This window comes from Eubalaena glacialis, chromosome 3 (genome assembly GCF_028564815.1).
Source record: "Eubalaena glacialis isolate mEubGla1 chromosome 3, mEubGla1.1.hap2.+ XY, whole genome shotgun sequence".
Lineage (NCBI taxonomy): Eukaryota > Metazoa > Chordata > Mammalia > Artiodactyla > Balaenidae > Eubalaena > Eubalaena glacialis.
Genome location: NC_083718.1, coordinates 76,108,315 through 76,121,623, shown reverse-complemented (window position 1 = coordinate 76,121,623; position 13,309 = coordinate 76,108,315). Strand labels below are relative to the sequence as shown.

Sequence of the window (13,309 nt, the reverse complement as noted above, 5' to 3'; positions counted from 1 at the left end):
CCTTAATTTACGATGATCTTATTGCTGAAAATACCAAAACAATTTAAATAGTAACATCAAAGATCACTGATCACAGATCACTATAACAGATATAATAATAATGAAAAAGTTCAAAATCTTATGAGAATTACCAATGTGTCACTTTGTGACACAGAGACACAGTGAGCCAAAAGCAGTTTGGAAAAATGGTACCAATAGACTTATTCAACAAGGGTTGCCACAAACCTTCAATTTGTAAAAAATGCAATATCTGCAAAGCGCAGTTAAGTTAGCACAATAAAATAAGATATGCCTGACCTGTCCAATGACAAAACTAAAACAATTTAGTTACAGGATTGATATCCTTTATTCAAGGGAAAACAAGCCATGGATTGAGGTAGTACAGTTCCTCATAAGCAGTGGAGAACTCTTCCCAAGGGATTTGGGCAAGAGCAAGTTTTATAGAGCTTTAGAAGAGGCAATGTGGAGACAGGGCATGACTGGCTAGGAGGTTGGGAATTTCCTTATAAGACTAACAGGTCCTGATTTCTAGAGTAAAGTAAGCTAAGTAAAGCTGAGTTGGAGGATTGTGATTGGTGTATGTTACGTCCCTGGACAGGTTTTTCCTGTTAAGTGCAGGCTGACTTAGGTTTAGATTTGTGATATGGTCTGGTCCACTGGGGTGGCTCCAATGTGTGGGTCCCATTATATAAATTAACCTTTAAAGTGTTGATGTCAGCTCACTGAAGTCCTTTCAGTGGTTAAATAAATTTTTTCACCTAAAAATCAGATAAGGGCTGGAGGTAGATTGGGGGTGGGAGGTGGGGTAGAACGGGGCCAATAGAAAAGCCTTGGCCAAAGGAGTGGGGCTGTTGAGGTTTCTGAAGACCACAAAGTGTAAGAACAGGTTTTATAATGTCATTTCCTTGAATATTATAGCTTGCTTTCTGAGAGAGCTTTGGGGAGAGAGGCCCCAGCAAAGGGGCCAATGACAAAAACAACACTTCTTTTCACTTCCTCTTTTGGACTCCAGAATTTGTCTGTTCTCTGGGGTGGAATCTGTCAAGCCTCGAGAGAAGTCTGTGTCTGCCGTGCTGGGCTGTCAGAGCCAACCTGCTCTCTCCAGGAGGTGATGGGGATCCCCTCATTCCTAGCCCTCCCTGCTGCCAGGAGTGACCGAGCTGACTGCACATCCTGCCATCCTTTGGGCCACATGCTACTGTGGACGGCTCTGCTATTCCTGGGTGAGACAGGGTCCCCAGGAGGGGCAGTGGAGCAGGGACAGAGGCAGGCATGCTTTTCTAACTCAGCTGCTGTCACCTCGGTTGGGGCTGAGCTTTGGGCAAGGATGAGGGCTGGCGCGGGAAGCACGTCAGGTAAGTCAGGAGGGTGAAGGCAGGCTGATGAAAATCAGATTCTGACAACCTTCCTGGCCTTGGCAAATTATGAAATTGGCAGAGTTTTGTTTTTTTTTAATTAATTAATTAATTTATTTATTTTTGGCTGAGTTGGATCTTTCTTGCTGCACGCGGGCTTTCTCTAGTTGTGGAGAGCGGGGGCTACTCTTCGTTGTGGTACATAGGCTTCTCATTGCGGTGGCTTCTCTTGTTGCAGAGCATGGGCTCTAGGCGCGGGCTCAGTAGTTGTGGCGCACGGGCTTAGTTGTTCCGCGGCATGTGGGATCTTCCCGGATCAGGGCTCGAAATCGTGTCCCCTGCATTGGCAGGTGGATCCTTAACCACTGCACCACCAGGGAAGCCCGGAAGAATTCATTTTTTTTAAGTCTTTTGCCCAATTTCACTGGGCACCGAGGTCCCTGGTGCTCTGCCACCCCCCAGAGCAGAGCCAGCTGTGAAAAAAGTCTAGTGACCTAGACTTGAAGGACTAATGAGTGGCCAAGGTGTTTACCTTCCTTAGAAATTTGTGTTTCACTGGGACCATATCTTAGGCGGGAGGGCTAATGCTGTCTTAGGCCAATAGGAGGTGGGGGGAAGCAATAAAACACATGGTTGGGGGCAGTGGCTGTTCTCTGTGCCCCTGAAACCACTTCAGGCAGCAGAAGCGTATTCTCTTTATGTGAAAGGAGATTCCCCTGGGAAAAAGCACAGGAGGTTCTGGGTTATCCAGGGAAAGGGGACCAGAGAATACATAAGCCAGGCAATTCTAGAATCAGTTGTGGGACCAGAGGAATCATGCATGCCTCCTTGCACTGCAGACAGAAGTGAAGAAAAGACCAAGCGCAGCAGAGCAAATTTACTAAAGTGTCAGAATGGCAATTTAGTCTTTCTGAATATGGAGACAGTAAATTTATAGAGATACCAATCTGGCCCCTGTGTGGTAATTTCGTTAACACACAGCTGAACAAGTAAAGACATGGAAACCCAGGTGAACATAATGCAGACAGAGACCGTCAAGAGAGTTAAGGGGATTTGCAAGGAGGTGATTATTTATAATGATGAATCATCATATCTAAACACCAGGCTGATCTTTGCTTTCTCTTTTACAGCTCCTGTTGTTGGGAAACCTGGTAACTGCTCACCACATCCTCTCCCTCCCCCAGCTACCCTCTCTCTCTGCTCCCTGCACCCTGTCTGGAGGTGCTCTGGGTGCACCAGCAACCCAGGACCGAGGTAGAGCCTGGAAAGAGTAATTGCTCCCACAAGATGCCCTGCCCCACCCCCTGCTGTGTCCTCCCCTTTCCTTCCTCCCAGGGAAGCCAGGGATGGACAGCCATGGGGCACAGTGCCTCAGCCCTTATGCTTCTGTTACAGTGAGGCCTCACAGATTCTGTCACAGAATATAACTGTCCTCTGTCTCAGTTGCCTTCCTCTTTCCAAACTAAATCACAAGCCCAGGCCATTTTAGTTTCAATTCCATACAAAATCACATGATCTGCTTATGTTATCCCCATAACATATCTGACACGTTAGTTAATTTCCTCTGCTGCTGTTGTATTTTCCTCACTTTATGTCTGCATTGATAAATCTTTTACTTTTCATGTATCTGAAGGCTTCAGGGCCTGTTCCCCTGGACACAAATAGGAGATACCACCGGTTGCAGCTTGGTGGGATGAACACTTCTGGGCACTGCTTTCTCTGCACCACTAACCTCTCCACCTCCCAGGACTGGTAGTGGGGTGGGGCTTTACCTGGGCCACTGAACGCAGGGCTCCCTAGACTGGCCTGCCAGCCTTTCTCCTCTTCTTATTCTTCTGAGACCACAGAGACTCCTCTGTGCTTGGGTGTCAGGACAGGTCTATTCTAAAGGATAGAAAATGGGGACTTCCCTGGTGGTCCAGTGGTAAAGAATCTGCCTTACAATGCAGGGGACTCAGGTTCGATCCCTGGTCAGGGAACTAAGCCCATGCCTCAACTAGAGCCCACGGGCCACAAACTACAGAGCCCACGTGCCCTGGAGCCTGCGCATCACAACTAGAGAAGAGAAGACCCACACGCCAAAACTAGAAAGAAACCTGCGCACCGCAACGAAGATCCCTCATGCCGCAACTAAGACCCGACACAGCCAAAAAATAAATAAATAAATACAACTTTTTTGTTGTTGTTCTGACTTCTTCCATTCTTTTTTTTTTAATGTATTTATTTCTTTTTATTTAGAAATAAATACATCTTAAAAAAAAAAGAATGGAAGAAGTCAGAACAGAAACGTGATGTCTGACTCTCAGCCTGGCACCTCCATCAGATGTCCCCATTTGTCTTCTTCCAGCTGTGGAGAGAGTTTATCCACTAGTGTCCAAATGCCTCAGCTTACAGGGGAGGAAAGTGATTCCCCAAACGATGTATGTGTAGTATGTGTGTGCGTGTGTGTGTGTGTGTGTGTGTGTGTGTGTGTGTTTGCCCCCTCTCCCATTCCCCTACCTCTTGTCCTCTCCCCTGAGTAGGAGCCAAGCTCCCTGAGAGAACCTGGGTTCCTGGGGGCCCCTGTGTGGGCTGCATGAGTTGCAGGAATTGCCTTTAGTTGCAGAACAGTTCTGCGTTGGGTTCCTCTCTTGATGTCTCCAGCATGGCCACAGTTTTCCATCATCTGCGATTTGGGGTCTGCTTAGGCCTTTGGGGTCCCTTTCCTCATGCTGCCTTCTCTCTCTGCCCCTCAGCAGGTCTCCCGAAGGCTGTGGTGAACATTCAGCCTGCGTGGATCAACGTGCTCAAGGAGGATGACGTGACGCTGATGTGTCAGGGGACCAACTTGTATGAAGGCAACCTCACCCTGTGGTTCCATAATGGGAGCTCCATCCAGAGCCAGAACCAGCCCAGCTATAGCTTTAAGGCCAGCAGCAATGACAGCGGAGACTACAGGTGTCAGAGAGAGCAGACCAGCCTCAGCGACCCTGTGCATCTGGATGTGATTTCTGGTCAGTGGAGGAAGGCCTGGGAGAGTCTGGGAGAACAAGGATAGAAGAAATCTGCTTACATGGCAGAGGTTTTTCGGAAAGGGGAATTGCCTGCTTACTGGGAAGCATGGCTGTGAGTTGTTTGAAGGGGTTTTTGTCCACTTATTTCCCTTTTCACGCACCCCATTGCTTAGTATGTGTGTTGAGGTGGAAGTTCCTAAGAGATTTCTCAGAATATGTTGGGCTCTTTTGTCTCGGGGCTGATTGAGCAAGAAGGTGACAAGGCCACTGACAGGCAGCTGGGTATGAGAGAAGCAGAAGGAAATCCCTAATTCACAGAAATCCTTCCATTTTTATGGCAGAGTCAAATGCACAGACAGACCACAACTGAATCCTAGCCCTGGAAATTACTAGCCATGTAAACATGATGATTTCATTTACCTTTGAGCTTCAGTTTCCTCATCTGGTCAGTGGAGATACTACTGCCTCCCCCATCAGGTTCCGGTGAGAATCAGCATTTCCCTGGCGCCCCTGCCCTCTGTGCAACTTGAGGTGAAAGTTGTGTCTTAACCACCTTTTATATCCAGCCCCAGGCACAGGACAGGGCTTAATAAATGTTTGCTGAACCGATCAATGATCCTCCAAAGCTCCTGGCAAGAAATACGTTCTCCATAGAGAAAAGCTGCAGTGTGATTATGATGAATATTGTCATTGCTATTCTTCACTTAGTCCCCTTCCCTCACCCAATTCTCAAATTCTCCTCAAAGGTATCTAGGCCCGGTGGGCCTGCAGCTCCAGGCCTGCAATCTCTACCCTCTGTGCTCAGCAGGAAAAGACAGTCCTGGAGGGAAGCCCCAGAGGCCTGGCAGGGCCTCAACCTCAGTGCTCCTGCCTCTCTAGGAAGGGGTGGAGGTGAGGGATCCCTCCCCCGAGACTGAGCAGGTGCGTTGACAAGGAACCCTGGCACATGAGGTGGACACCGCCCTGAAGGACCTCGGTGAAGAGCTAGATGTGAAGGCCTGGAGCCAGAGCAGCAGCCATGGGGACCCTGAACCACTATCATGGAGACTAGAGTCAACAGAATGCCGACTGCACCGATGGGAGTCCCTACTCAGGTGATGGCGCTCGTTCCCAGACAGCTCAGGGCCACGGTATGAACAGCAGGCAGAGCAGGCACTGCAGGGGCAGCTCCGTGGGCCTCAGTATCTCCACCAGTTTGTGTCCAGCAGCAGCTCAGCAGGCCCAGCTGCACAGCCTGGCTGCCATCTAGTGGCCGCAACTGCTGCTAGTCAGCAGGCCAGCTCCCCCAGACACCAGCACAACGCAGCAGCTGAACACCACCCCGGCCTCAGTCAATCTGGCCACAACATCAGCCTCCCAGCTCACCAGCCAATCCCGGAGTGAGCTCTCCCAGTGTTACCACTGTGACCCAATCTGTGCTACTGGGGAACGCCACCTCCTCCCCCTCAACCTGTCCCAGGCCCAGATGCATCTAAGACCACAGCTGGAAACCTATTCCAGGTAAACCAGACCTTGGCCCAGAATGTGCCTCTAGCTTCTCAGCGCATCCTGATGCCTATTAGGGCAGTGGCAGTCGTCCAGCAGGAGGGGCTGTCTGCTCAGGCTGCTGGAGTCCACGTAGATGCAGTTCAGGTAAAGAACTTGGCACTGAGGGACAACAGGCTCAGCCCGAAGCTCCACCCAGATCGCTATTCCACTCTTTCTCTAGCCTCCCCCAGGCCTCTAGCCAGGCCCTAGCTGTGGCTCAGGCTCCCTCTAGGGCCTCAGGCCAGTTCTTTAGCCTTAGTGCAGCTGGTGGGGGCAGTGGGAATAGCATTCTAAGGTACATGGGTCCAGGCGGAAGTGGCCACCCACCTGGGCCTTTGGGTCAGTGGCCCTCCTCAGGAATAGGTGGTGCTTGGAGCTATCCCAGGAAAGGCACAGCAGTGGTGGAGCTCTTGCCTGCATCCCAAACAGTGACTGATCCAGGGCAGCTAGTGCAGTGGCCAAGAAGACAGAAGCAGGTGGGAGTGGTCAGCAAGACAGGACAGCTGCACCTGCTCCCAGCCAGACCCTCATTAGCTCAGTCACCACACACAGATCCAGCCCCATTCACTGATTTAGCAACAGCAACAGATCCAGCTCTTGGAGAAACAGGTGGTGATGAGGCAGCAGATAGTTATCTACCACTGGCAACAGCTCCAGCACCGTCAGCCCCGGTAGCCCTCCCCACAGCTACACCTCTCCAGCTGGTCCAGCAGCAGCCACAAGTCTCACTGCCCCTCAGCCACCACAGTCCAGGTCCCTGTTGTCTTCTGCATGCAGTCCGTGCACCTGCCGGGCAAACCCAGACGTTGGCTGCCAAATGCAAGGAGGAGGGCGATGATGTGTCCACATTGGGTTCCATGCTCCTGCCAGGGCTTCTCCAGTAGCAGAGAGCCCCAAGGCCATGGAGGAGGAGAGCAGGCTTGGAGAAGAAGCTGAACTAGTGACCAGTGGGAATGCTAATTCACCAAGCAGTGAATTAGCAGCCGTGGCCCCTGCCCATCAGCACCTCCTCCTACACTAGCCATGGTGTCCAGATAAATGGTGACTCAAACAAACCTCCACAAGCCATTGTGAAGCCCCACTCACCCACATGATTGAGGGCTTTGGTATCCAGGACGGAGCAGAGCCTGTCCCAGTGTGTTGTTCTCCATTACTGAAAAGCCACTACAGAGTGGCCTCCCGACAGGGCTGAATGAGAATCAGTCAGGTGACCCCTGGGGAGGGGACAGCCCATCTGCTGAGTAGTCAAGAAGACAAATCTCCTGAAGTTCCAGTACTGTGGGAAGTACAGTCCTGGAGAACAGTTTTGTGACAACAAGAGTTTCTGCTCCATGACTTGTACTAAAAGGTACAGTGTGAACTGTAGCTGCCAGTTCTGGTTGAAGAGGAGAAACATGAAAGAGTTTCAGGAAGCCCACTATGCTTGTGTTCACCAGTGCGGACCCAGCTACAGCTCCTCTGCCATCACCCATGCTAAGATCCAGGGCAAGTGCCACAGGGGTCAAGAGGAGTCTAGCTGGGGTTCAGAGAATTCCAGTCATAGTAAAGGACTCTCTCCAATGTCCCTGGGCCTTTATCGGTGAGGGCTGGACATGGGGAATGTGACCCAGGGAACCTCCATACAGCTGTGCCTACACCAGGATTCATGGCATCAACCCTGTGTTCCTGTCCAGTAATCTTAGCCACTGGAGTGCAGAGGAGGTATATGAGTTTATTGTTTCTCTACAAGGCTTCCAGGAGATTGCAGAGGAGTTTTGTTCCCAGGAGATGGATGGAAAGGCCCTTTTTTGACTTAAAGAACACCTCGTGAGTGCCGTGAACATGAAGCTGGGTCCTGCCCTCAAGATCTGCACCAAGAAATTGTCCTCGAGGAGACCTAAGGTGGCCCTCTTGCACAAACCAGCCTAAGGCTGACACTTCCACTGTCCAGGTTACGACCTGGTACCAGTAGAGACTTTGCCGAGAAGAAAGTGCTGTTCTAATGATGTGCACCTTCAGTAGAGGGGATTACCCAGACAGGGAGGAGAAGTGCAAGAATTGGTTGCTGGTGCTACATGGAAGCAGCTTTAACATTTTCTCCGGGTTCTACTTCATTTAAAAAAATCTTCACAATTCTCAGCATTCCCACCTACCCCAATCCAACCGTTATAAAAGAGGCAGTCTAGGGAACCAGGACTGCTCACCTAATCCTGGAGTGGAATGTCTAACCAGGGCCTGAGTTCCTCAAGAGGAGGAATACACAGGATGGTATGGGAGGAAATGGGTGGAACGCAGGGGTGCCTCCCCAGTGGGAGAGGTGGGGTTTTCTAGCTTGTGTGACCCAAGTAGCAAGATCTGGTGCTCCCCACCTTCCCTCTGGATTGTCCCACTGTAGCCGTGGCCCAGAGTTTTTTCTTCGTTGTCACTCCCTCCCTCAGTATTGAACATTTTCACCTGCATTTGTGGTAGGCTCAGCAGCCAGTGTAGAGACTTTTTTGGTATCATTCCGATCTGCTGAAGGGGCTAAGCATGGTTGACTAGCACACGTGTGGCTGTTGTCATTTCTTTCTCATGTCCCGGCTCCCTTCCAACATATCTATTGTTTTCTACCCTTTCTTTCCAATTCCGACTCTACTGTGTCCTATGGCTTTAGGAAAAAGGAGTGCATGGGCTGAGGTCAGATTATAAGTACCCACCTTAGCCTCTATTCCCTATACGACAAAGAAATTAAATATCTTTTTCCTCAGTAAAAGGATGAAAATCGGGGGAAAAAAGTACATAGCAGGCTAATGGCCCACCCATGTCACTGCTGCCTTTAAAGTCCCCGCTGAAGTGAAATTCCACATTTACTAACATGCACCAAATAAGCTAATATTTATTAGATGTCCGTGACTTTCCCCAAAGACACTTGACTCTGTTGTGTCCCCCTCACATGTTGTCTCCTATGTCAGACTGGATCCTTCCCTCCCTCCCTCCCTCAGGGAAGGGAGTGTACTATTGGGTCTCCTGTATCCTTCCTGCAGAGGCCTGTTGGGCAGGACAGGAACGGGAAGACAAGCATATCCTGAGCACCTACTATGTGCCAGGAACTACTGTAGATAGCTAATGGGATTATTGCGACTATTTTCACATACGAGGAAACGGAGGCCCAGAAGAGTTAAATTATTTGCCCAAGATCACAGAGCTCATACATGATGGAGCCAGAATTAGAGACCAGGGGTGTCTGATTCCAAACTTAAGCTCTTCCCTCCACACACAGTGGCCCACCAGTAAGGATGGTCTGGGTCTCGGATTTGAGTCAAGACCTCCTGAGTCCTGTGGTCCCTTTGTGTCTTTCAGACTGGCTGCTGCTCCAGACCCCTAGCCTTGTGTTCCAGGAAGGGGAGCCCATCGTGCTGAGGTGCCACAGCTGGAAAAACAGCCCTCTGAATAAGGTCATATTCTTCCAGAATGGAAAATCCAAGGCGTTTTCCTATCTGCGTTCCAACTTCTCTATCCCACAAGCAAACCTCAGTCACAGTGGCGAGTACCACTGCACGGGATTTATTGGGCGGACACTGTACTCATCACAGCCTGTGACCATCACTGTCCAAGGTGGGAACCAATGCTGCTCAAGGAGCTTTACACCTTGGAAAGATAGGTAGTGAGAGGATTACTGATCTTTTTTGTACTTCAGAACCTTTGTTCTCACGAGTATGCCTGTTTGACATCAACGGGAAAGTTCTAGCTTGACCTAATTGCTGTGTGAATTTGCAGCTCTGTTCCAGCTCATTTCTCAGGGATTATAGAAATGGGTGTCATTCATTTGGAGTTTTAACTCTTAGGGGACAGAAGCCACCTTTTCATCCTCCATATCCATCCACCAGACATTGCCGCTCTCCCTCTTTTCCACCTTATTCAAACCACTTTATCATATGTCCCTCTAGGTGTCTAATGCTTGCTTGTGTCTCCCTACTGAACCTGTCAGCCTAGGCTCAAATCTTAGCTCAAAGCGGCCACGTTGGCACGAGAATCTCTCTCTACGTACAAAGAAAGAGGCTTCTGCCTGTTCTTGAGATATTGTACATTGTGGAATCCATATCATACCCTTTCAGACAGCATCACAAGCTATTTATGCCAGACTAATGTTGGTTAGTGAATACCCAGTCCTGGGCTCAGAGGAGGTGGTGAGTGAAGATCTGTTGATGTGGTCTGTGGATTCCCTAGTTCAATGTTTCCCAAAGGCTGTTCCCCAATCACATAACTCCTTGAGAGGCCTTTCAGAATGAAGGGTTCTGTGATCAAATTAATGCAGAACACACTACATACTCTGTTCCTCTCCTTTTATATTCATAATTCATATTAAAGGCTTCAAGAAGTCCTGTCTTAAACGGAACTTTTAAACTAAGTTTCATAAGGCATTTGCTAAACCCAGGTAACCACAAAACATTTTTCCTTTATAACTTCTATTAATGTCCTGCAGAACAGATGTGCCTGAGGTCATCCTTTGGGAAATGCTGATCCAGTGCTTTCTTTGGAAAGGCAGAGAGATGAAGGATAGATCCTCTGAAGCCTTCCGGGGCTAGCTGTCTGCTCTGGGCCTTCGCCTAAGCCTTTGGCTTCAGTGACTTCACAAAGGCTCCTCACTGGGGACCTGAACGTTTATTCCAAATTTCTGTCTTAACAGCTGTCATTTTTCCCATCCCGCTGCCTCTCCTATTAGGTCCGGCAATTCTATTCATCATTCCACCTTGGTATCAGATCACTTTCTGCCTGGTGATGGGGCTCCTTTTTGCAGTGGATACAGAGCTGTATTTTTCTGTGCAGAGAGACCTTCAAAGCTCAGTGGGAGACTGGAAGAACTGCAAAGTCAGGTGGAGCCAAGGCCCTCAGGATAAATGACCCCTCATCCCACGGTGTAACAGCAGTGGCAGCAGCATCTCTTCAGGCCATAACTTTCCTCTTCCCCTGGCCCCACCTTGACAGCAACGTGGGCTCAGGAGCTTCCAGGGAAAGAAAAGGCCTGTGATCTCCAGAGCTAAAATCCTAATAGGCCCTACCTTCACTGATTTCCCTAAGGCCAAGGCACAGCCACAGCCCACCCAGCTCTACAAGGACTCAGAGCAAATGTGTTTTCACAGATCCTTGACAGAGGTTCCTCAAATATATGAAACCTCAGGAAATCCTGCTTCTACTTTCAAAATAAATCCAACAATCTGAACATTTCTCAGTACTCTACTACTAGCATCTTGGTCCATGCCACCATCATCTCACTTGAATTACGGCAGCAGCCTCCTGACTGCTCTCCCTGCACTCACGCATGACACCCGACAGTCCATTCTCACCATAACAGCCAATGTGTGTTGTACCTGTCACTTCTTTTTCTGAAGCCATGCAATCGCTTCCCTCTTGCATTTAAAGTAATAGCTAAAGCCTTTGTAATGTTCTACAAGGCACTACATGATCTTGCTCCTCAGTGCCTCTCTAACCTCATCTACTGCTCTCCTTTGCTTCCTTGAACTCTTCAGTTATACTTCTGCTACAGGTTTATATGTTATTTACTGTTTCTGAAATGTTCATTCTTACAGATATCTACATCATGCTTCATCATGGTCTTTACTCAAATACCACCTTATCAGTGAGGTCTCCTTGATCATTCGGTATAACCCCACTCCTCCACCATCTCCTAATCCCGCTCTCCTGCTTTATTTTCCCCATTGTACTCATCACCAACTGGAGTACCATATGTTCACTTGTTTAATTGTTTACTGCTGTATTTTTTCCCTATTGTATGTATCACCAACTGACTACCCCCTCTCCCATTAGAATATGCTCCAGGAGAGCAGGGCCTTTGTCTGTTTTGTTCACTACCATATACTTAGAGTCAAGGTCAATGTCTGGCACTTGATAAAGCACTCAATACCTATTTGTGGAATGAGTAAATTCTTTAGCATTTGAAGCTAGAGACTTTTTTTAGGTACATCTACTCCATCTTCCCAGAAGCAGAGGTCCAATTCAATACTATTGAACACCCTATTAGATACTACCCAATATATACCACTAGTACATGCATTTCAGCTTTGAATATATTTGCCTAAACTCAGTATTATTTACTTTCACCCATCACATCTTTTAAAGTAGTATATCGGTTGGACCTACTTCCCTTTAATTGAATTGACTTCCTAAGCCTGTAGCGTAGCGTTGTGAAAAGCATACTGAAAAGAGAGCCAAACAACCTGGATTTGTGTTTCATTTCTACATTTGCTAGCTGGTTTGTCTTGAAGAATTCATTTAACTACTTTATGAATTAGATTCTTCTTCTGTAAAATGGTAATATCTGTATCTCCCTCCCCAGGGATATCGTGTGAGGTTAAAGTGTAACAACATATACGGAAGCATAATGTCTTTGGAACATAATCGGCGTTTAATAAATGCTCATGGAATCTGATGTCTTTGGAGCACACTATTTGGCTGGCACTTTCTCCTTAAATAGATAAGATTGCTTTTACTATAGTAACTGAAAAAAAAGGTAAGAAGGTCTAAGTTGGAGTGGGGGTGGCCTAGAAGGTAGAACTGAGTGAGTTACATTTTTGTGGCTAGTCACATCAGAAAAAAAAAAATGGGGATAATCCCATTTGACCAGCTGTAGCCAGTATATTAAGCTCAGATGCTGTAAAAATACAATCTCAGTGGCATAAAACATCAAAGGTTTATTTCTCATTCATTTTCTGCTTCCAGTCTTCCTAGAAGACTCCCCAGGAAGCTGTCTTTCATGGGATGGCTCAGGTTCATACTTCCATTTCAACACCAGCTACCACACATTGCCAAGGAAGCCAAAGAGAACAGTGGCAATTAGGATGGTAATTAAATGCCCTCTGCCCAGAAGTAACATATCACACATACTTAAATTTCATTGATCAAAACAAGTCATATGACCTGATCTCAAGAGGCATGGAATTGCAATCCCTTTCTGAGGCTAGAAGGAGGAGAATCATAAACATTGGTGAGCAGCATCAATGTCTATCACACTAATATTCCTTACTGTACCACTCTGAGGGGTAAAAATGAATAAAGTATATATGGCACTATCTGATAGATATAGCAGATCACTCCTCTTTTTCTTATTAACGGAAGCAGGATTTATTTGGGTATAGAGCAGGTACATAGTTTAGGGGAAACAGGAATCCTCTTTTGCTCCTGGATGAAATCAGAGATTTTTAAAGCTAGAAAGTGTCAGAAATGATGAAATTCAATCTTGTCATCTTAAAATTGAGAAAGGTATAGCCCAGATGGTTGAAATGACTTGTTCAAGGATGTACAGATAGTTGGTATCACAGATCTTTATATATAGTTTTGGATCATACTATACATTTTGTTCTACAACTTGCTTTTTGTGCTCAGTTTTGGGTCAAGAGCATCCCTCCACAATGACCTTTTAAGTCATCACTTGAATGTCTCTTCTACTTTTTTTTTTTT

The 13,309-nt window shown here is 47.6% G+C and overlaps 1 protein-coding gene across 1 annotated transcript; it reads left to right on the top strand.

The window, feature by feature from the left end:
- The first annotated feature begins 1,039 nt into the window (after nt 1-1,039).
- Nucleotides 1,040-9,586, top strand: FCGR2A (Fc gamma receptor IIa). Its single transcript, XM_061183795.1, has 4 exons — nt 1,040-1,223; nt 4,091-4,348; nt 9,194-9,448; nt 9,531-9,586. The coding sequence occupies exons 1-4, from the start codon at nt 1,112-1,114 to the stop codon at nt 9,584-9,586; spliced, it is 681 nt and encodes a 226-aa protein (XP_061039778.1). The 5' UTR covers nt 1,040-1,111.
- Nucleotides 9,587-13,309: the final 3,723 nt, after the last annotated feature.

Excerpts from the sequence above, each read along its gene's own strand:
- FCGR2A (XM_061183795.1), top strand. The coding sequence starts at position 1,112 with ATGGGGATCCCCTCATTCCTAGCCCTCCCTGCTGCCAGGAGTGACCGA. Across the intron at positions 4,349-9,193 it reads GCATCTGGATGTGATTTCTG|ACTGGCTGCTGCTCCAGACC; the intron begins GTCAGTGGAGGA and ends TGTGTCTTTCAG. Across the intron at positions 9,449-9,530 it reads TGTGACCATCACTGTCCAAG|AACCTTTGTTCTCACGAGTA; the intron begins GTGGGAACCAAT and ends TTTGTACTTCAG.